This window comes from Mus pahari, chromosome 5 (assembly GCF_900095145.1).
Source record: "Mus pahari chromosome 5, PAHARI_EIJ_v1.1, whole genome shotgun sequence".
Taxonomy (NCBI): domain Eukaryota; kingdom Metazoa; phylum Chordata; class Mammalia; order Rodentia; family Muridae; genus Mus; species Mus pahari.
This window is the reverse complement of record NC_034594.1, coordinates 136,992,287-137,016,310: the sequence shown is the minus strand read 5'-3', so window position 1 is coordinate 137,016,310 and position 24,024 is coordinate 136,992,287. Positions and strand designations below refer to the sequence as shown.

The window sequence follows — 24,024 nt, the reverse complement described above, 5'->3', positions numbered from 1 at the left end:
GTTTATGTGAATAAACTCACTTTTATATATGTAATATATTAATATAAATTTATATATATAGACATATCAAAGTCATAGGATTATAGTATATAAAACATTTACAGTGATAATTTTTAACTTATTAGATATTTTCTTCATTTACATTTCAAATGCTATCCCGAATGTCCCCTATACCCTCCCCCCACCCNGCTCCCCTGCCCACCCACTCCCACTTCTTGGCCCTGGCATTCACCTGTATGGGGCATATAAAGTTTGCAAGACCAAGGGGCATCTCTTCCCAACGATGGCTGACTAGGCCATCTACAATGATAATTTTAAAACAAGTCTAAAACTATCAGGGACTTTTATGCACAAAATAGAATTAAGTATAGAAAAGCTATATTATCTTTCCATGGTACTAACAGGTGATAATTGTTCTACACTATTTATATCACCACTATTAAAATTCAACTTTGACAAATAAAATTTTGGATAAAGCCTTGATAGACTTAAGTCATTCTCCAAGCCTTATGAAACATTATGTTGAAAGATGTGTGTATTGCATGTATATTATGGTGTGTATTACATGTATATTATGGTGGGCATGTGGGGTATGCTTTCCATTGTGCATTCAGATGGTCAGAGGACAACTTGTGGGAGCTTGTTCTCTTTTCTACCATGTGGAGCTCAGGGATTGAATTTAGGTCATCAGACTTGGTGGCAAGTGTCTTTACCCACAGACATCGCCGTCCCTCTGTTGCAATATTTAAAATGATCATGTGAACTATAAAAAAAAAATGTATGCCTTTCTTGTAGCTTTCTGGGTAAGAATGTTAAAGTAATTTAGAGGTAGAACAGTTTTCTCACTGATCAGTTTGAGGGACTGACTACAAGATGACACCACACATTCAACACTGTGAGAGACATTTATTTTGTGTTTGTGCAAAAACAACATAAATTCAGCATCACCAAAAGGCAAATCCTCCTCCCACAATTTGGAGTAGTACCAAGACAAGGAGCCCATGGGAAACAACACACAAACTTCTGGTGACCGCAGCTTCAAATGAAGTCTTTCCCAGGTGGCTTCAGTTGTAGTGGTCCGTAAAGCGGAAAGCCTTGGCTTCCGGTATGCTGTACAAGCTGCTCTGTAGTTGTTTAGATCGACGGGCTTCGAGTCGGAGCTGTCGGGCTCTCTCCTTGACAGCCTGCTGTTCTGCTATCTTCTCGATCTGTTTCCTTCTGAGCCATCTGTAGGAAGAGCATGGTCAGATTGATGAGTATCATATACTAAGCTTCTCATCTACAAGCCTAGAAAACTCACCTTTCTGCAGTGAAATGGGGTCAAAACACAAGTTTTAAAGAATCAACTGAACATTTATAGGCTTAGTTCCCAGGCTCATTCAAGAAAGCAGTTCACACCTGGGATCAAATGCTGGAGATTAGGTTTGTCATATGGTAAAGCTGACAACTTGCTTGGCTTGATAGTAATCTAACTTACATGGAGTTACAAGTCCTAGCCCTTTTCCAAAATAATCATTTTCTAAACAAACAACTATTTGCTACATTCCAATTAAGTTATTCCTTGAAATCAGCATGTAAAACATTAGTTCAATTAAAATCACTAGCAAGTTTCGAAACTGCTGCCTCACACTTCTTAGCAGGGAAACTCTAGAGCCTGGGGCTCTTCCTTAAAATGCAGAAGGAGCCTAAGCATGAAAGGGGTAAAGGAAATCTAAGCATCAAAAGGAGATCAAGGAAGAGTCCTTGCTTATTAAAATAACACAAGAACTAACTTTATACACATCTACCTGGTATAGAAGTATATATGGGGGAGAGAGAGAGAGAGAGAGAGAGAGAGAGAGAGAGAGAGAATGTCCAGAAATAAACCCAAACAACTATTAGAATAATAAGAAAATCATACTTTTTAAGAAAATCATACTTTTGGAGTCCTGAATTGCATTTTACTTTAAGCAAATTAATTACATGTTATAAAACTTAAGGAACAATATGATCACAACGTATTTTTTATTGTAAATATATTTGCAAAGAAGTATTTAGAAGACAGGTATTCTAGTGCTAATAGTCATGATTAGATTTTTGGATAATGAAAATATAAATTTGCACTCTTATAACAAGAGGGTTAACATACAGAAGGAAAAAGAATGAAGGAGGGAGGGAGGGAGGGAGGGAGGGAGGGAGGGAGGGAGTGAGTTCACACAAGTGACGTCAACCTTTATTGTCCAACATTCCTGAAGGCTAAAGCTCTGAAGTGGGGTCAGTATGCTCAGGACCAAGGAGGTAACAGACACAGCAGGGGTGGGGCTAGCTTTTGAACACCCCGAGTCCCACTTTAACCTACTGTCGAAAGGCTCTCTCGCGGCCCTCTGTTCCTCTCAGGAAGAACAAACACTCCTCTTGCTTTCTGAGTTCTTCTGTCTTCCTTTCTTTCATCTGCTCCTCATGTTTTTTCTTAAGCCATAATCGAAAAGCTTGCTGTGGGTCTCTGTTCACTTGCTGAGTAGTAAAAAAAGGGAGAGACTTGCTGAATTCAGGGGAACTAAAGCTGCTTCTTGAAGTTCCACCAGAACCAAGTCCCCAGCCAATGTTCCCACACCAACTTCATGGCCTGCATTCCGAGCGCTCGACCCAAATGCATCCTCATTCCTGTCAACACTGCTTATGCTCCTGTGAGGAAGCTTTCGACCTGTTGAGGAAAGAGGAGTGGGGGTGCTCAGGGGCACTTAGCTGGCATGCTCAGTGACCTGGGACCCACCTCCAGTGCCACCCAGTGCACATCAAGTCATGGAGAAAGCAGAAGCGGAGGTGTTCAAAGCTGACCTCTTTGACAAGTCAAATATATTTCCCCAAAGATACACTCATCTAAAACAAAGAATGGGAGGAGTTGAGGGCTTTAGTTCCTGAAAGTTCCATGGAATATAGTTTATAAATATGTAATTCACTGTATTATCTTTTCCTTAAATTCTAAGTTTTTCAGTTGACAGTATCCATCAGAAGATACTCAACTGCTAGGTATATCTTCAAAACTATTACTGGAACTGAAGAAATGGCTCAGGGGTTAAGAGCATTGGCCACTCTTTCTGAGGACCTAGGTTTGGCTCCCAGCACCCACATGGCAGCTTACAACCAACCATATGTATCTCCAGTTCCAGTGGCATCCACTGCCCTCTACCAGTCTCCACAGGCACTGCATACATGTGGTGAACAGACATACATGCAGACAAAACACCCATACACATAAAAATAATATTAAACAAAACAATGAAACTATAATTATTGCTGGATGCACACATACACTCATAATTTTGCATACCTTTTTATATAGTATTTATCACTTCATAATTACCATTGTATTTATTATTTTGGAAGTTCTTAGTATTTATTTTTTATTTATGTGTGTGTGTGTCTGTATGTACACATATGTACAGGTGTCTGTGAAGCAAGAAAGGCACTAGCTTTCCTAGAGCTTTAGTTCCAGGCTGCTGTGAGTCCCCTGCCATCGGCGCTGGGAACCACTCAGGCCCTCCACAGCACTGTTTAATGTTAAGCCACCTCTCCACCCTCTAGAAATTGTCTCTAAGACACAGTATCCTTATTTGGGTGTAAACTGTATTCCCATGCATGAGACAGCACATGCCACCAAATAAGCTACAGATAAACTGTTATATTGGATACATGACAACTTCAATCAATATTTCTTTGATTTTAGAGTTTGTATTGTTTTTTTATATGCTATGGTCATCTGTAGGATCAACTTACTATTCACATCCATTTCTGATTTTTTTCAACTGGGACACTGAAAGTTTTGCTCTAACAAAATAAATCCTGAAAATACCAATAATATTTGTAATAATTTTGAAAGTCCTAATTAGGTTTTCAGGCAGTGCGGGAAGGGGTGTGCCTTTCAGAGCCACCCTCTCAGTCTTGAACTTTGTCAGTATGTGTACAGTGACTTGGATTGCATGGTTTAAAATCTTTCCACACAAGGTAGAGAGGGTCCCGGGGAAAAGTGGGTTCTAAGCCTTGGCTGTAAACATTGTTTTAATTCAAACTCACCCATCCTTAAGAATAAAAACAAAAATAGTTTGTTTGGAGTAAATCTGAACTCAGGCCCCTGATTCCCCTCGGGTTTTCTGTGTCGTTTTAAGAAAAAGGTACATATTTTCTAACAATAAATAAATTTACATTAAAAAAAGTAATTTTTAGGAACTCCTTTTTTTGTTGTTTTAAGTTACATGTATTTGTGCAGATCTGTGTGTGGGTGTGTGAATATGTGTGTAGTGCCTGTACATATATCCAAAGCATCAGACACCTTGTAAGTCACAAGAAATCACAAGGCACACGTTGGTGCTGAGAATTGAACCTAAGTTCTCTGAAAGAGCAACTGGTATTCTTAGCTCCTGAGCTCCCTCTTCAGTCCTGATAAAAAAATCAACTTTGGGCACATTGGCCAAGGAAGCAGGAGGGCTAACTGCAGCTCTTCACCTCTCCGTCAGTAAATACTAATGCAATCCTACTCTCACCCCTAGTTGTATAGCAGAGCCCTTCTCAGCCCCATTTCCAGAGGATCACACAGGATCCTCTCCTACAGCAGCGTCCATCACCGTCTCCCACAGGCACTCCCTGGGAAGCCATCAGCCATGCAGGCCAGGGAAGCACTAGGCAATCTTCAGATCTCCACTCTCCCTCCTCTCCTCCAAATCCAATCGCCCAGTCTCATCTCCAACTCTGTAGCAGACCAACTATGGTGCCTCTCCTCCCTCTTTGGCCTTCCTGGGTACTAGGCACACATGTGGTACACATCCATTCCTGCAGATACACATACACATAAGAAGAGTAAAGGATGCAGACCAGCAGAGTTCACTGGAAAAGGGAAATGAGAGGGGACTTGAAGTTCTTATACCCATGCCAAGGAACACTGGCATTCTTTTTAACAAAGCAGGAAGCTCTTTACCCTCCTAGTTCAGGAATCTGTGGAAGGCTTCACCACATGCTTATGGATTAATTAACCCAGCCTCTCCCTCCCCACTTCCTACTCTTGAGGTGGAACAGGAAGTTCCAAGTCCTGATCATGACTTGGTGTCTCTAAGTCAGTTCTCCTCCAGAAGCCCCCTGAGAGCTAGCCCTTTAGAACCAGACACACAAGACTCAGGGGACCTCAGGGACTCCCTGTCAGCAACTGGAACCAAAGACCAAATTCTACAACCAAAACCCCACCAAGCACGTCCACTCATCCAGGATCTACACAGGATTTCAGGGGAGCTCTGGGCCAAGAACTAAGGACAGAAACCAGTATTTATATCTGTCTTATTATATTACAAACACAAACCTATACTCACATACAAGCAAGGATATTACTCATCTGAAGACAAACTGAGAAGATAACACAGCATTACTAATCTGTGGCAAATACGTCACTCATATTGTTGTAGGAATTAGAAGCTGTTTTAAACTTTGGAGGATGATTGGACATGACAAAAATTTTACTCTGAACACTGAAAAGTCTTAAATTCTACTCTTAAAAAACCATCCCTATAGAGTCTTGATGTTCCTCACAATAATGTACAGCTTTATTTGAAGCCCCAGTATGGCACAATAATGAAACCTACCTAATCCTACATGAGGAACGAGTTAATTAACGAGGGGTAGAAGTTAGATAGTTAAAAAAATTATCTAACAACAAAGACCTAGAAAGATGTCCATGATAAAGAGAAGCAACAAATTGAATTTCCGAAAATACATATGTAAAAGTTAAATTAAATAAAATGCTATGCAGAATGATTTCATTTTTATGTGTTCACATGTTTGCCCAAGGCCTGGTATCTGATTCCCTGGAGCCACAGTTACAAGAGATTGTGAACCACCCAGTATGGGTGATGGGAAGCAAACTTGAGCATTCTGAAAGAGCAGCCCTGGCTCCTAAAAGCTGAGCTAGCCCCCCAGTCGCTGTAGTTCAATTTTTAAACCTTAGGTGGTGCTAGAGAGATGACCCAGTGCTTAAGAGCTGTGGCTGCTCTCCCAGAGGACCTGGGTTGAATTCCCAGAACTCATACTGCATGCAGCTCAGGGCTGTAATCAATCTCCAGGGGATCTGATGCTATCCTCTTCTGCCCCCTCAGGTAGCAGGCACACACATGGTGCACAACATACTTGAAGGCAAAACACTCATACAGATAAATAAAATCAATAAGTATTTGGCATTTTAAATTTGAGAGATTTTACTTATGATTTCTATCTACTCTAAAGTGGCTGCAGTCTGTCGATTTGTAAGGAGAAATTGTGTATGTCTTTCCACTTTGAATATTAAGATTAAAATACCTTGAAAATATGAACTAAATTTGTACTTTCTGTGCTAGGAAAGTTTGAGTATAACTAGACTCATCTGATACTGGTCAGTTTGAGGAAACTAGAGTCATGTACATGGTACCCTCTGCAGGGGTGAGATGGGTCATGTTTTCCCTCTGTAAAGAAGATGAGCCTCCAGCAGTTAGGAGCACTGACTGCTCTTCCAGAGGTCCTGAGTTCAATTCCCAGCAACCACATGCTGGGTCACAACCATCTGTAATGGGATCTGACGCCATCTTCTGGTGTGTCTGATACAGCGTAATCACATTTAAACACCCAACGGTGATCCCCTGTGTGCGAGCTTGCTTCTCCCAGCGCGGCCCACTCACCCTGCTGCTCATGTCTTCGATCTGCTTTGCTCGCTGAACTCTCCGCATTTCTATGACCTGCTCTCTTTTCTTCTGCAGCCATGCTTTAAACACCATCTCATTCTCCTTTTTCTTCTCATTCTCTTCCTCTAGTTTGCGCTGTTCTTCCTGTGGGGGAGAAAGGGTACTAGTGGGAAACTCAAGCTGGACGTGAGTCAGGAAGGTGGATTTTGACTTCTGAAATTGGGAGTCCTTCCTCAAAACTTTCCAAATGAAAACCACTCCTCTTTCAAATACGGGGGGGGGGGGGGTTCTAATGACTTAAGAGGAGAAATGGAGTTCTTTAGAGCAGTTAAGCCAGAGAAGTGTAGAGTTACATGGTGTTCATTACACGCCATTGGGAACCATGTGTATCTTTTGTCTCCTCTTAGGTTACTCTTGGTACCAATTAATTAAATGACAACAATGTGAACAACAACACTTTCAAGAAGCACTATACATTGCTTGAGCATTTTTCCATTGTTAAATTAGTTGTAGCCGGGCAGTGGTGGCGCACGCCTTTCATCCCAGCACTTGGGAGGCAGAGGCAGGTGGATTTCTGAGTTCGAGGCCAACCTGGTCTACAGAGTGAGTTCCAGGACAGCCAAGGCTATACAGAGAAACCCTGTCTCGAAAAACAAAAAACAAAAAAAGTAAATTAATTGTGATGATGGTACTGCAGTTATGAAGGAAAATATTTCACTCGCTTAGAAATGTGTGGGCAATACACATGGAAGACACGGAATGTGGCCTATGCCGTTTTAAAAGCATGTTAACTTACGCTGGGGATGTAGCTTAGCAAGCTGATGGAATACTCACTTAGGAACCTGGGTCCTTGCCTCAGAACAGCACAACACTAAGATTAAAGCAGTAATTGAATAAACAAAATCTTTTAACTTAAAAAATAAAAAAGAAATGGAGTAAAGAGACCAAAATTTGAGTCTGCCGGTGATGATAGAAGAGTCAGCTGTAATTTTATAGGAGTTTTGAGATTTTTTATTGAAATGTTTTTCAGGTTATTTATGCTTATAAACCAGCATTTTTGCTATCAGAAACACACTTAGCAACTTGGCTAACTAAAAAAAAATGAAATTGTATCTTAATTATTCAGCTACTGTTATAAAAAGAAGTTATCTAAACTTAAAGGAAGTTGCTTACATCCATTCTGCAGAACTGTAGTCACTGGTAGGTAAAGAACATGAGTGTAGGTAGGGGACAGCAGAAAGCTACATGTTAACTGTGAGCCAGACTCTCTGTGATCATACTGTGTCATCTTGGGCAAGGCATCTGACCTGCTCCTCAAAGGTCTCACCATTTGAGATTTCAGAGGGATTTAGAGACTGTCAGCATGGATATGAGGCTCTACTTCCCTACCCCAGCAGAGGTGATGGAACCAAGAGCTTTGGGCATGTTAGGCACTGCTCTACCAACGAGCTGCATCCTCAAAAAGCTCCACCCTCAATCCATAACCGCAATCCCAGAAATCAAGGAATTACAACAGAGAAGATATATGAGGTGCACACAACCACAGCAATGGTGATACAAGCTGACCTACTTTGTGCCTTCACTTTGTCACATAAGATTTGAGTCTCACCTATCACATAGCACTTGCCTTCAAATCTCACGTTTAAGGCAAGTCATGTCTGAGATCGGTCTGGGTCTAACACAGAGGTTCTATTATCTTTTGTGATGTCTACAAGAAAGGATAAAGGTAATGGCAGTGCCCCACCCCTCAACATTTACCCCAGCGATTTAACAACATGAAAGTCAGTACAAGACGGCAACTCCTAGTATTTTGAACCATTCCTGTCTTGTGGCATTGCTCAAACATGAAATGCACTTTTCTTCCCACACATGTGCCCACCTGCCTTCTTACCTCCCTCTTGAGCTTTTCACGCTTTCGTTCCAGCTGTTTTTGGAGTTCCTTCTGTCGTGGTGAAAGACAGTATGTTGAGGTCACTGGAGAGACACCCGCTGACTGTATCCTGTGATTGGATCTCCTGGTTTTTTTATTTACATCTGGGTTGGCAGCAGAGCTTGGACGATTCTTGGGGTTGGGTAGTAGCTGAGGGACTTGAGCCAATGGCTCTCCTGCTGGAGAGAGAGGCATGACATGAACCTTTACTTCAGACTCTTCTTTCTTGATACCACCAACAGACAGGTTGGGAGCCCTGAGCGGCAACTGGGAGGATTCATGTTCCACATTATTAGCGCTGCTAATGGGGGGCAGAAAGCCCTGACTCTCAATGTCCTGCAGATTCATGAGTTCAAACTTCCCATCTCTTTCCACTAGGATCTTCCTATCGCTTTCTTCACAGCTGCCGTCGGTAACTGACACGAGCACACTCTCTTGTTCTAAGTCACCAGAAATACATAACTGGGACAGTTTCCCAGACATATTGGTCTCATTTTCTAAGAGAGCTTTACAAGTATCGCTGTCTTCTAATGGTGGGACTTCCAGATCAACCAAGTTGTCTTTGAACTTCAGTTTTCGCTCCCTCTTATCATTCACAGGTTCTTGAGTCTGAAGAAGCTTGTTAGCCTCTATAATTTTCTCCATAATGTATCTCCTTACTTCCTCATCCTCTTCGTCCTCCAGGTCTTTCTGGTTTTCTGGTTTGGAATCCTGGAAGGAGTTCTCACTGTCTGAGTCTGATATGGGATCCAACGGCTGAATACTTGGGACAGAAATGAAATCATTCCTTCTGGGCAAGGCCTCATCCTTTGGAGATTTATCTGGATCAGAGAGCTGTTGGTCAAGTTCTGTTTCTGTTTCCTTCTCTTTTAATACCTGGTCAAGATCGTCTTCCTTCTTGCAAGCCATCTTTAAAACAAACAAAACAAAAACAAGCACATAAGTTTACTCTTCAGCACAATTGAAATTCTATTCATTTACTTGGGGGACAAGTGAAGAGGTTGCTTTTTGTGTTCATGTGGTTCATTTTATACACAGGGCAATTTAGGTGCTTCTGGCCTACACTGTACTCATAACATTATAGCCCATCTTTCTGAGCATCTCTGAGAAATACCGGGGAAACAATGAGTCCTCATCGTCACTCTGACTCAACTGCCCTGCCCTCCACAGCTTGAGCTACTGCAGCTGCAGCAAGGGTCCAGCTTCACCTCTCCAGAAATCCCTGCCTCCTCTCACGCTGGGTGCTTCCTGGGTACATGACACTCCTCTCGCGGTCACCTAGGAAAAGCTTCACTGTTGTCATTTTTTTCAAATACTCTATTGCATTTTTTTTTTCTCTTCCATGTAACAAACCAAGATGGAGTTAAGTTTGTAAAACCTACTGCCTTCATTTCCTCAAACTCCCTCTGTTCAACTTCCTGGAATCAAAATAATTCTTATTGCTTTCCTTCCAAAGTCACCTCAGTCAACATCCCAGGCATATTTCTTGTTACTCCCTCAGCTATTCACACTAGTGTGTGTGTGTGTGTGTGTGTGTGTGTGTGTGTGTGTGTGTGTGTGTGTGTGTGTGTGTGTGTGTGTGTGTAACAGGAAAAGCCAGGAAAGGATCATATTTCCTGACTTCTCCCTCCATGTATCTGATTACCACACAGGATCCTGGTTAATTACAGCTCAAATCAGCCCTTTATTTTTTCACTATCTTCACTACTCTCAAGTATTAATTTTGTCTTAAGGTTTCAACTATTAACTGGGAGATTATATTTTTAAAGGATTTCTTTGTATTAAAAGCATAAACCTAGGAATGGCTCAGCAGTTAAGAGCACTGGCTGTTCTTCGAAGATCCTGAGTTCAATTCCCAGCAACCACATGGTGGCTCACAACCATCTGTAATGAAAACCCATGCCCTCTTCTGGTGTGTCTGAAGACAGTGACAGAATATTCACATAAAATAAATCAATCTTAAAAAAAAAAGTATGAACCCATGATCTTTTTTAAGTTTTCAACTTGGATGCACTAAATCATGTTACTTATTTACTTAGATTTTAATTTTATTATTGTTTGAGCTTTGTTTAGATGAATTTTAATTCCCATCCTGTCACTCACCCAAACATTATGACATAGCGTCTAAACCATCCAATGTCTAACACAAGGGTAACGGTATTTGTTCAATAGACAAAAAAAAAAAAAAAAAAAAAAAAAAAAAAAAAAAAAAAAAAAAAAATGCTGTCAAGTTAGACGAGATAGCAGGAATGAAAAATGTTTTCTTGATGTGAGGGCCAAGCATTCTATTGACACAGTTACCATGCGTGTTATTGATGTAATTTCCTTGCATGCTATTGATGTAGTTTCCTTACATACTACTGACATAATTACCATGCATTCTATTGGTACTGTACACATACCTCTACTGTGCTGCCATTACTTTTTTCTTTATCATTGATCAACCACTCCAAGTCCTTTTCAAAGTCATCTTCATATTCTCCACTCTCTTTTGAATCAATATCTTTATCTTCATCCATTTTTCCACTTATCAATGAATAATGCTATAAGATTTTAAAAGTCAAAGGTGTATGTTAAGCCAGTTGAGAGGTGGGATGGGCACGGAGAGCGGGGTTGCCAGGGAAGCTAATTCCCACACAGAAGCATGTGAGAGGGAGTGTGCAGACTAGATGAGTTTGTACATACCCGCCAGTGGCAACACGTTTCCATAGCCAACCGCCCTAACAACCCTTCTACCTATCCCCAACCCTCCCAACTCTAATCTATGAGATCTCTAAATTAGTAGGAGCATGGAACTTGGAACAAGATTTCCTTCATCCCCTGCCAATTAGTAAAACTGTTCTTCAACAGACAATGCAGTTTACACCCTGTTCTTAGTGTTAGTTTTTAGCTACTTGCATAAATAAGGAGACAGTTAATAAGACAGTAATCATTACTAAAATATTCATTGTATTCTTTCCAGATATTCTTTTTTTTAAAAAAAAATTTATTTATTTATTATATGTAAGTACACTGTGGCTGTCTTCAGAAACCCCAGAAAAGAGCATCAGATCTCATTACGAATGGTTGTGAGCCAACTTGTGGTTGTGGGATTTGAACTCAAGACCTTCAGAAGAGCAGTCAGTGCTCTTAACCACTGAGCCATCTCTCCAGCCCCTCCAGATATTTTTTAAAGCTAAAAATGTAAAACAGGCCTTCTTGACAAACACAAATGTAAGGCTTCAATAACTTCTCAGTTAGAAGTTATTTCAAGGTGACTTGGATAAACCAACATCTACCTTCAAGACATACTAGATTCCTTACACTCTCTGCCTACACACCAGTGAAAATTATTACACTATGAATGACACAGAATAAAATAAAATTTGCCTTAAAACAAAAGGCATATAAAAATCACACTAGTTTTCACACTCATTATACCAGAAGGGATACTGAAGTTATGATGTTTAACTTGCTGCTAGAAGAAAATTTTTCTAGAACTAACTCCTCCATGTTTTCTCAGAGTCTTATATCAAACATAAGTCTGAGCTCATAAATAATAAGTATGAAATAGTTCATACTTCTGAGTTCATAAAATATCAACTACATGAAAGCTAAAGTGCTACATTCAAAACCAGAATCAATAACAAATAAAAATATATCGGGCTGGCAAGATGGCTCAGCAGGTAAGAGCACCCTACTGCTCTTCCAAAGGTCCAGAGTTCAAATCCCAGCAACCACATGGTGGCTCACAACCATCCTTAAGATCTGACGCCCTCTTCTGGAGTGTCTCATGACAGCTACAGTGTACTTACATATAATAAATAAATAAATCTTTAAAAATATATATATATCACATATATTTAGGACCTAATAAAATCACATAAATATAAGTTTTAAAAGGGCATAGGCAAAGTAAATGAAAAATAAATGAAGTTGGATCAAATCTGAAGTGTAATTAAATTTCTACAACTCCAAAAGAAACATCCCCACTGCTTCCAGCATAAACAAACAACATAAACATGAACTCCTGTTGCCAAGCCCCGTAAGCCTTTCAAATGAGTCACAGGATATTCAACCCTTCGGCTTCCTAACCATCATCACCAGGGCACTGCTCACATGATACACATGTCAACACACTAGAATAAAATGGTATCTTCCATGAACTACATTTCTTAGCATTTCCTATTTTATTACTGTGCGTTTCTTTTTTTACACATATAAAATGTAAAGTTTATCAATTAAAAAAAAAAAATCTCTGTAAGTGCTTTTGGCCAGACCAATAGTAAACTGCAGTGGCAGAAATTAGTTCCTTCCACTTAAGTGTGTGAAGAATTCTCAGTGTCTGAAGACCTTGCCGTGTAGCTCAGAACCTCATGCGTAGATGCACATTATATTTGGTAACTTTCTCACAAGATTAAAAATATTTTAAAATACTTTAACCTGATACGTCTATTTCACCCTTACTATATATAACCTTTTAAACAATATTTGTTGAAATTCCTAGAACCAAAAGAATAAACAGTAAAGAGAAAACCTTTCCATATGAAAAAAGCATTTAGCAAAACAAAAACAAAAACAAAAAACAAACAAACAAACAAACAAAAAACCACTTATTTTAAAAAGCAGTTAAGCAAACTTCCACAACACTATGAAACTATCTGGTCCATCTTTCTTGCTGCATCCTGATAAGTCTGTGGTGTTATGAAATACTTATTAAATTACCATCTGTTACAAGCTCTGACAGGAATATTTAACAGATTTAGGTAAAAATCTGGATTCGTACTGAGCATCTTAAACACCTACTGAATGGATAGCATTCTATGTGTGGAAGCTAACATTTCAGGGGTGATTTCTTCCACGCAAGCTACCTTTCATAGTCTTAAACTCTGAGAAGGGACATGATGGGACAAAAACTCTAAGCTGTAGCGTCTAAGCCGTCCCCTGCGGGGTTCTCCTTGTGCATGGTGAAGTGACGCTGTGGCGGGCTGGGGAGAGATCCCGGGGCTTCTCCCTGGAGGAGGGCTCGCTTCACCCGCCTCCCTCCCACCTCGCCCCGACGTTTATCCTCTCCCTGCTCCTGCCACCTGTCTGCGTGTCCTTCCCTCCTCTCCCGCTGAGTCCCCTCCTGCCTGTGGAAGATGCAGCGGCTGGGGTCACAGAGATGGCCGCAGGAGCTCTCTTCTCCTTTTCTAAGCTCTGACAACGAGACAACGGTGACACCCCGGGGCCAGCTCCTGAAGCTCCCAGCACCCGGGTGCCATGGCAACAGCGCGCCTCTGCGGCCTTCTTCCGGACCTCCCACGACAGAGGCCGGGGTAGGATCGCGCGCAGGCGCAGGACGGATCCCCGCGAACACCTGCGCCTTATCCGGCCAGCTTTTCCAAGACCCGGAAGGCTCGCATCCCCTTTGGTTTTCTGCCTTGGGAGTGGAGTTTGTATACCTGTAGTCAGATTTTTAATTTGTTGCCAAAACTTACAATAAAAGTACATTTCTGTGTTCATTTTCCTCAAGTGAATATTAAAAGATAGCAGTTGTTAATTGTTAATTGCTGTTTCGACCCTCAGCTTAAAGAAATTATAGTCAAGGGGCTGGTGAGATGGCTCAGTGGGTAAGAGCACCCGACTGCTCTTCCGAAGGTCCAGAGTTCAAATCCCAGCAACCACATGGTGGCTCACAACCATCCGTAACAAGATCTGACAGTCTCTTCTGGAGTGTCTGAAGATAGCTACAGTGTACTTACATATAATTAATAAATAAATCTTAAAAAAAAAAAAAAAAAGAAAGAAAGAAATTATAGTCAAAATTGTATTTACAGAAAGGAGTTATGAAAGAAAATAGAACTTTAGTTCCAGCACTCAAACCTATCAAGCGAGGCAACTACAGCTTTCCCATAACTTCCCTTAATACCTTTGTGGATAACAGGAAAATAAGAGAACATTCAGATTGTGGTAACAGATAAATAGGCCAGCAATGAAGGAGCTCACAGAGTGTAAATAGAAAGGTAGGTGAGCAATATAACATAGGTGCAAATTCATCTATAAAAGGGGTGGATCGAGGAAAGATTAATATATAAGCTAATATATATTAATTATATATGCAAAGAGTTTACTCCAGGGCTTACTTTTGAAAAAATAGTATAAATTATGGGAGACAGGCTGGGCATTACACATAGAGATGATAGCCTGTGGGAAGACAGGCATCAACTTGTTTTGTTGACTCAAAATATACCAGATAGGGTGCAGCATAAATCAAAACCTTATGCCTCACTGCCTGTTAGCAATTACACACATAACTTGGAAACCAACAATGTGATCTAGGGATAAACATTGTCATGTCTCATTTCCATGGAAATTTATTCATGGCATTCATTCCTATGAAACCGTGAGTTCCCTTTCAACTCTCATGTGGGGTTAGACATTTACAAGCCTCCAGCCATATAGCCATTTAAATGTTTGATGGGTAGTTCCTGAGTTCCCCGGGCTAACAGGTCTTTAAAAGGAACTAAGTGTGATGTTTACAAGCTTGTGAGGATAAGGAGGTTACTGAAGGAAGTGGGGTTCTGATCATCAGAGATGAGAGAAGAAAATACCTCGAAAACAGAACATTTTAGGAAGTTCATGATCAAATCATAGAATAACGAGACGTGTCATGAGTGTTCAAGACTTACACGCAGGGGAGGAAGGAATGAGAGTGGGGTTGTCGCACTTTATAATTTCCAGTCTAGCAGGTAAAGATACCAACTCCTCCATATGCAGGCACATCATTTAATGCTCACCTCCTCTCTCCAGGGAGCTGAGTGTACATAGGCTAACATGACTGACCAGGGGAAGAAAACGAAGGACATGTAAGAACTGGTGGAAACACCTCACAGAAATGCCTGGAGCTGGGCTCTCCTCATTTCCTAAGCATGCCTCAATCTAATCAAGTCGACGTTACCCATCAAATATGTCAAATAAGTTAAATTATATTGTATATTAGAAATATTTCATACCTAGGTATAGTTATAATAAAAATTGACCCAATTTAAAAACAAAACAAAACAAACATCCTTTTTGTGAGTCGCACCAGATGAGAGGACTGAAGTTTGCTCTGACCCACAGCAGGCAGACAAATCTGCTTCTAGCTCAAATGCCAGCAATGCATTTCTTAAAACAAATGCTCTAAGGAAAAAGGTATTTCAATGTAATTACTTCCACATGGTGGTAGATTTGCTCTGAACTTGTTTCGACTGTTCAGCACTTTTGACTGCAGGTCCCAGCCACGAAGGGTGGAAGATGAAAGGGATTTCTTGCTGAGAGGCTCAGGCTTGCTTACATATGATTAGCAGTCCTGTGATCAACCCTTAACTGTGGAAGAGGATTTAATAGGAATCAATGTTCACAGCAAAGAAACAAAAGTCATTTACTTCAGCTTGTCCTTTGAGAAAACAACAAATATAATGTGCTTATAATTATTGAGTTTATAAGTTGAATTTTATCATCCAGTAATTTCCCTCTGAAAATAAGTATCCACGGTGGTTGAACGTGAGTGCCAGTCACTAAGCTAGCCTGTACATTTAGCCTTTCTTCTGTGTGCAGTTTTATAGCAGATGTGACTTTTTGTTTACATTCAGACAAGATTATTTAACATGAAAAGCAAAATAGTAATTAATTAGAAAGCAAAGAAGCTAGATTACCAAAATGTGTATACAGTTTTGACTAGTGCTGAGGCATACACTGCCTGCTGGTTGGTATCACAAGAGTGGAGGCTCGCATACCCTCTGAGCCAGTATTCATTCTGCTTGGTTATGATAAAGATCCTTGAGTTCATAGTCTGTCTGTTCATGGCCCCTTAAACGCTAATGTTGACAGCATCTCGTAAAGATGACATTTTGTTTACTGATAAGTATTAATTACTATAAAATTTTCATATGGTTAAATGTGTGTTTGACATGCTCCCCAAACCTGAGCCTACTTGAAATGACATCCTCAGTTCAGTGAGTCCATATCACAGATAAGTGGGGGCTGAAATGCCGACACTAAGAATCTGTTTTCTGGGACTTCGTTTCAAATTCAACAATTAGGTGTAAGGGAGTATGGAAGGTCAAGACATGGGCCCTGTGATCAGAAAGATAAACTTACAGGTTTGTTAGAAAAACACCTCTTGATTCCCCCTCCCCCAAGATAGGGTTTCCCTGTGCAGTTCTGGCCGTCTTGGAACTCCGTAGACCAAGCTTGAACTCAGAGCCACCTTCCTCCGCCTCCTGTGTGTATAGCATTGATTTTTAAAGTGGTTTTTCAGTTTTCTCTTTTACTAAGAGAATCAAATGATTCAAGGAGAACTTTCAGGGGTGTGTGTGTGTGTGTGTGTGTGTGTGTGTGTGTGTGTGTGTTGCTGGGGATCACATTCAGAGCTTCACATACACTATGTGAAGCCTTTACCACTAACACCCCCTCTCCCCATTCTTTACTGTTTTGAAACAATGTCTCTCTAGTCACACCTGGTTGACCTGGAACTCACTAAGTAGACCATACTGGCCTCGAACACATAGAGCTCTGCACACCTCCTTGGCCTGCATGCTAGGATTAAAGATGTGTGGCACCCAGCAACTTTTTCTCTTTTCGTCTCAAAGGCATGGACAGACTCCTTCTGGTGGTTTCGTACAATGTATTAGATTATTTTCTTAAGTGTGAAAATACTGTCATATTTTCCTGAGAATATTAATTTTAAAGACGGTGCTTCCAAATGATGTGTTAAAAATTGGCTTTGATTTCTTCCAGTAAGTGTTTTCATGCCTTCTACAACAATCCAAAAGCAGTAGTGGCTACATATATCTTCCTTCTTTGGGCTGTCAAGTTTATTGAACTCATTATAAAACTTAAATATCATGCCTTTGTCTGATAATGGACACATCTTATCTTTTGTATCCAAATGTAAAGACTAAGTATTCCAAGATTACACAAGGCCACCCTGAAAGGCTCCTGACAGGAACCAGAAGGTGACTGAAGATAGAAGTATGGGCCTCTCCCTATTTTGTGGTGGAATACATATCAGAGCAGCAAATCCCAGATGTTTTGAAGAGAGAGAGAGAGAAGGGGGTTGTGATGGCTGTCCCTCCTTTTCTCTCCTTTTTTTGAGAGGGCAAAGGAAATGCAGATCAGAACAAATCAATACTTTTCAAGACTGTACCCCATTTCCTACTTGCAGGATAAACAGACCCTGGGCCACACATACAAATGAGCAACTTAAAAGTATGTCATACATATGAGTAAGTTATACATATAAATGAGTAACTTGACAACACCCAAGCTGATGCATTAAGATGACACGGAAAGATAAGAAAAAATGTGATAGCATTTCTTACCAGGATGGGGGATGAAAGTAAGAAGAATTGGGGGTGACTTAAAGCTAATTTTAGCTTTTACAAATGAGGAGATGAAATGGTCATTCACTGAAAACCAGATGCAGAATCAGTGACTGGAAATCAGAACTTTGCTTTTCTGGCTATATCCTGGTTATTTAGGAAATTGATCAGAAATGGAACTAGGCATTCAGAGAGGTAAAGACAAGATCAGTTTATGAGTGGTCAAATTACTGGAGCAGATGAGGATAAAACTCAAGGGTGTGGTGGTGGTGGGGAAGTGTAATGAGAATAGAGGAGGCAAACAAAGTGAGTCCAGGCTTTTCTCTCAGTGAGGTGCTCAGAAGGGAAGAAAGAACCTTTGAGGAGATTCAGGAAACAATAGAGATGTGGAGCGAGAACTCAGAAGAGGCTCCAGAGGCCAGGAGTGGGAATGCTTGTATTGGAGGAATGTAAGAATTTGACGTTGGGCTAGGACAAGGAGGGAGGCTCAAGATCCTGATCATCTTAAGTCCCTGAATACCATGGGACCTAAGGTTTATGCCTTGTTTGTTCCCTGACTACTTACTTGTCTTTGACCTAGAACTGACCGTACTCTTTGCATGTACCTAGTATGCTATAAAAGCAGACTGAACAAAAGTAAGCCCATTTCAGCACTGGCTGGGGTCATGTTATAATGTGGTCTATTGTCTTTTCTTCTTTTAATCCTCCCTCCCTCCCTTGAGACCCTGTTGGCTGACTGAGCTGGCTTGGTCACACACAACAGAAACAAAAGTGAGGAGAAAGTCTAGAAAAAGGAACACAGGCTTTGTCAATTATGCTTCCTATAAGAATTTCATTACCAGGAGATGGTTGTGCTCACCTTCCATCTCAGCACCCAGGCAGCAAAGGCAGGCAGATCTCTAAGTTCAAGGCCATCCTGGTGTACAGAGCTAGCTCTAGGACAGCCAGAGCTACACAGAGAAGCCTTGTCTCAAAAACAAAACAAAAAAGTCAAAAACAATTATGTATGTATCCACTCGTCTGTCTGTTCGTTTATGTGGGGTGCGGTGTGTGTAGCTCAGAGGACAACTTGTGGGAGATGGTTCTCTCTTCCAACCATGTGGATCCCTGGCGTCAAACTCTGGTCATCAGGCTTGATAGCAAGTGGTCTGTCAGCTCCTCTTAACATCCAGAATGTATACAGAACTCAAAAAAAGTAGACATCATCTCTCAGCAAGGAGTGGCGGGGGAGTCTAATCTACAAATGGGAAGATTAATCTGAGAATTCTCGAAAGAAAATGTACATACAAGTGGGCAACAACCTCTCTCAAAAACAAAAACAAAAAACAGGTTCAATACTTTAATTATCAGGAAAATGTAAACTAAAAGAATATTGACATTCTATCTTACCCCAGGCAGGTTTGTTTGTCTGTCAACCAGAAAAATAAAACAAATGGGACTCAGTGGAGAGAATGGAGAAACCCTGACAAACTGTTAGTGAGAATTAATAATTATTAGTGCAAATTAGTACACCTTGTGAAAAATCAGTATGTAGTTACAAAAACAAAACAAAAGAGCCACAACAAAAGCCCTCTAAAACAGAAGCATCAAATGGCCCAGAGCTACCATTCCTCCGCATCTAAAACCCAACTCATCCATGTCAGCACACCATAAAGATAGCCACATGCCCATTTTTGTCATGGTACTTTTACTAATAACATCCAGGATATGGAATCGACCTGAGGTTCATCAATAGATGAGTGAATAAAGAAAATGTGGCAAATAGTCACAATGCGGTTTTATTTTCTTCTCTCTTCAGGCAAAGAGAGGAACAGAATTACATCATTTCCAGAAAGGGTGTGTGTGGGGGGTGGAACTAGAGGTCATCATAGCAGTAGAGTAAGCCTGACTCAGGAAGACAAATGTAACAGTTTATATATTTTCTCTCATGTGTGGACTCTAGATGTAAGTAGAGGACAAACACATGAAGGTGTATGGGGAGGAAGAAGGGACCAATGTTTGGGAAACAATAATAGAGGGAAGAAGTGAACCTGATAAAGCACACGGGATGCTTGTGTGAAAATGTCGGTGAAACCCATTATTTTGTCCAATTCGAATACGCTAATACAAAGACGTGCAGGCTTACTTTGGAGAGGAAACTGGCTCAGCTGTGTCAGATGACGCTGACAGGTCAGCTATAACAAGAACCAAGACCCCTGTTCTGTAGTAGCCTCAGTGGAATGGTGGATAGGCAAAGGGGAGGAGAGTGGGAACTGTGAACAGCGCTTTCCTTTGTGACCAATTACTCTAAATTCAATCTTAGACTGGTCTAGTAATAATTCCAATATTAATAAAGANAGCTAAAAATCTTTATTAACTGGGCAGAGTTAAGTCTGGCTCGACCTCCTCTGGTAAGGAGCTCACAGTGGTTCTGTAATTCTCAAGTCGCCCCTTCCCCCACACACCTGGGGCTATGGTCTGAACTGAGAGTTGCTAAATTGCAACTAATTAAAGTACTATCTGGCCTTTCCCAAAAAAGTTGTTATCCTGTTCCTATTCAACTGTTTGGTTTTTGTTTTCAGGCAGGTCAGCTACACCCAGACTGTACGGAGTGCAGCAAGTGCCACTCAGATTCACCTCACTACAGGAGCTGTGACAAAACCCTTCAGCATCTAAACATTATGTTGTGGTTTGGTCTTAATAAGTAGTACTGGCGTTAGGGCAAGATGTTAAAGATATCATGTAAAAGTTANATTCATATTCTAGTATCTACCTAGGCCTGGGAAATAGGGGGGAGGTGACATTGCATTTTTCACGAGATCTGTTAGAACAACCCCCCCATCAGGTTTTTCTAATTGAGGATTTACTAAAAGATCCCTGGTAGTAAAATTAAATTCTGACTGGCCTTACACCGGATTTCTTCCTCAAGCTGCTCCTGGGCAGGTCGATAGAACATAAATATATTTTTTGTGCCAGTCCAGCAAATTTAATTTTTTAAATATTAAGGGCGGAAATGTTGGGGTCTCTCACCTCCACTGATCACTCTCCCTCTAAACATTATATTGCGCCCTCTACAGGCGCACAGAATTGCTACTGAGAAGACCTCCCCAGATCTCCCAGAATGCAGCGTCATCACCGCCCACTATCGCTCAGACCAACCACTAACGTCATCTCTGCCCACGATCCTCGGACCCGCCTACGAGATACTCATCTCCGCTCATGATCGGACTGCGCGGCAGTTTCAAGGGGACTCAAGGGCAGGCTAGGAATCCTTCCTTGTATTTAAGAAAGTCCGATTATTAAACAAAAATGCTCTGATCAGTGAACCGACAGGGCATTCATTTTTCCTTTCGCAGCCCTATCTTCTTTCAGGATGTTTAAGCTCTTCAGTACGAACCCAGTCCAAAGTGTTTGTGCGCACGCAGAAACGCACATATGAGGAATAATGGAGACCTGCACTTAAATCCTAAAGAACCTGAGAGAAAATACAACCATTTAAGTGTAGAGGTGTATGGAAACAGAAATACTAAAGAATTAATCACACATTTCTCAGCACTCGACTCTGGTTGAATGCAGTTACTCTTGAGTGTAGTCTGTTTTTAATTTTTATCTTTTGGACTAAATAGGTAGTTAATGTGAAACAAATATGAGAAAGGGCTGATATTTGAGAAAGAAGAAATGCTATGAGATTGGAGAATCAGCAGATGGATCGCTCTTTTACAAGAGATACCTGCCATATCTAAGGAGCGGACCAAACTTGGTTGTTTAAGGTGTTCACGGTACTGAAGGGGCTTGGTTCCCATTATGATTGTTTGGATGTTTCTGAAATAATTAGATACCCACAATCTGGTTATCAGTAATCTGAAACACCCAGGAACAAACCAGCATTTCTGCAGTGTAGCCCTGAAGGAATTTTTTATAAGCTTCTTGATCTTTGTACATTTCCTTGGCCTAATATGCAAACACAGGGGCCTCAGGTCCCTCCTGGCAGATGGAGAGGACAGAATCTTACTCCCCTTCTGTTTGTTTCCTCTGTGTTTTGACACAGCAAGGAGCTTTAAAGACAAGGAACAGGGCCCCAACTAGTAACCTTGGAAACACTGCTTCCAAACTGACCACGCCTGGTTTTCAGCCTCACCCTTTCCTACCCGCAGTCCACACCTCTCACTTTTCATTTCTCTCCCTGAAGCTTTCCTGAGCTTTTTGAGGCATTAACAGTAGACATTTAAGACCATAAAGCTGTCTCTCCCTCCCTGCACACAGCATCCCTGAGGAAATGTTACTTTGGTCATCATCTCACAAGCAGGGCTTCTCCACTCTGGGACTTGTAGGATATACATACGCTCTCAATCACCTGATTCTACGTGCTGAGTTTGAGGCCCCCTTTTTCCTGTGGAACCAAGTCACATGTTCTTGAAACAATTTCAAGCTGGCATCGGATATTTTTCATTCTCGGAATGTCTTTTGCCTGTTCTCGTTTCAAAACCAAGCCCGTTATCCCTGGTTCAATGGTTGACTTTTCTCCATAGCCCACCTAGCTGCTTTCCTTCTTTCTTTCATTTTGGATATGGTCTCACACTGTACCCGTGGAGGGCCTAGCACTCACTGTATAGACCAGCTGGCTGTGAACTTGTGGTCACCTTCTTGCCTCAGCTACCTCCCAAATGGTGAGGTCATTTATAGCCTTGCACCAGCACACTCACCAACATAGCTGTATCTCATTCTGTTTTTGAAGACATGACTTTGGGTAAGCATGAAATGACTTATATCCCAAGCAATGAGAAAATATCTGTATGGGGACATAGGGGATCCAAAAAACTAACCAAGAATAACTATCAGAGCTGGAAGCTCTTTAAGCCCTTTGCTGGTTGGTTGACTAATTTCTCACTATGAACAGCCTCTGGACACAGCTCCATGATCTTGTAAGCACAAGACACAACCAAGATGTCCCTGTTAGATTTGTTAGGTTCAAGTGCTGGACTTTTATGTTTCACATTTCAGTAAGTACTTCAAGAACAAATGTCTGTAACAGCCCCCACACCCCAGAGTAACTTATTTTAAAGGAAGACAATTTGGTAAGAAATGATTTCAAAGGGTACCATGTATCAGTTCATACTACGTAGGTCTAAAATATTAGAGGTGCATACCCAATATTTACCAAAGGTTTCCTTCAGTCCAAGATTTGATGTGGGTTTTGGAAGAGTTTCAGAAAACTCATTTGTCTCATCGCTGGAGCTTTATTAACAGACTTGTCAAAGCTGAGCTGCCCAGTCTGCGCCGGCTGGCTGGCGGGCTCTTGCTTTGGTAGGTAGTTAGAATCTACAAGGTGAAGGAGTGGGACTCACTTGGGGAGTCTGTGGGTGTCTCACTTCCCCCACACGATTTGGATCTCCATGTGGCTCACTTCTCTGCCAGCTGCCTATTTCCTCTTGCAGATGTGTCCAAATCCGCGGCTTATCACCTGATATGCACTCCCCTGCAGCCTGCCATTTTACCCTCTACAGGGCTGCTTTCTGAACCAGGTCTGCCTTCTTCCACCCTTGTCCCCACCGCATGTTCCATAATGGGACTGAAGGGAATTAACTACCAATTTACAGGGTTAGGGAGGGAATCAGAGCTAGTTTAGCTTCTCCACTTCAGGGTGTATAATTTTTTTTTGGGGGGGGGGGCAGATATTTAAACTCCAAGGCCGCTTTTAAATATGAGCACACATTGTAGAATGCTAATTTACCAACCAAAAATCACCCATCTTTCCCTATTTCTACTGCTGTAAATCAAGAAGGGCCTTCCTCACCTGCACGGGACCAACTACAATAACAGTTCAAGCAGCAATCATAATAGCCACTCAAACATTTACTCTGTTCACTGCTGCAGGGTTACATTCCTTACAGGTGGACTTCCTCATTACTCACCATCCCATCTCTAGCAAACCTTATCAAAAAGACAGGGAAGACAAAAAGACTGGAAGAAACTACAGGGACAGGCAACTACAGCTCTGATACTTTCATGAAAGAACTTACTAAGTAGGCTATGGAAGGAAAGTACTCCTTTGGATGCTGTATGGTGAGACTGATGTGGTGCCAAGACTGATTTGGTTTCTAGTCCACAATGAAAG

The 24,024-nt window shown here is 41.2% G+C and overlaps 1 protein-coding gene across 2 annotated transcripts; it reads right to left on the bottom strand.

Annotated features, from left to right (window-relative positions):
• Positions 1 to 886: 886 nt before the first annotated feature.
• Positions 887 to 13,879, bottom strand: Ccdc181 (coiled-coil domain containing 181). Of its 2 annotated transcripts, none has more exons than XM_021198671.1 (6): positions 13,716 to 13,879; positions 11,007 to 11,147; positions 8,566 to 9,513; positions 6,672 to 6,818; positions 2,339 to 2,493; positions 887 to 1,227 (listed from the first exon to the last, which is right to left on the bottom strand). In XM_021198671.1, the coding sequence occupies exons 2-6, from the start codon at positions 11,121 to 11,123 to the stop codon at positions 1,065 to 1,067; spliced, it is 1,530 nt and encodes a 509-aa protein (XP_021054330.1). In that variant the 5' UTR covers positions 11,124 to 11,147; positions 13,716 to 13,879; the 3' UTR covers positions 887 to 1,064. The 2 variants fall into 2 exon arrangements, with proteins under 2 accessions (XP_021054330.1, XP_029394782.1); XM_029538922.1 differs by having other exon boundaries at positions 932 to 1,227; positions 13,671 to 13,873.
• Positions 13,880 to 24,024: the final 10,145 nt, after the last annotated feature.

Coding starts and splice junctions, on each gene's coding strand:
- Ccdc181 (XM_021198671.1), bottom strand. CDS start 11,123: ATGGATGAAGATAAAGATATTGATTCAAAAGAGAGTGGAGAATATGAA. Junction 6,819..8,565: donor GTGAAAAGCTCAAGAGGGAG/GTAAGAAGGCAG, acceptor TCTCCCCCACAG/GAAGAACAGCGCAAACTAGA. Junction 2,494..6,671: donor TCGAAGACATGAGCAGCAGG/GTGAGTGGGCCG, acceptor TTTACTACTCAG/CAAGTGAACAGAGACCCACA.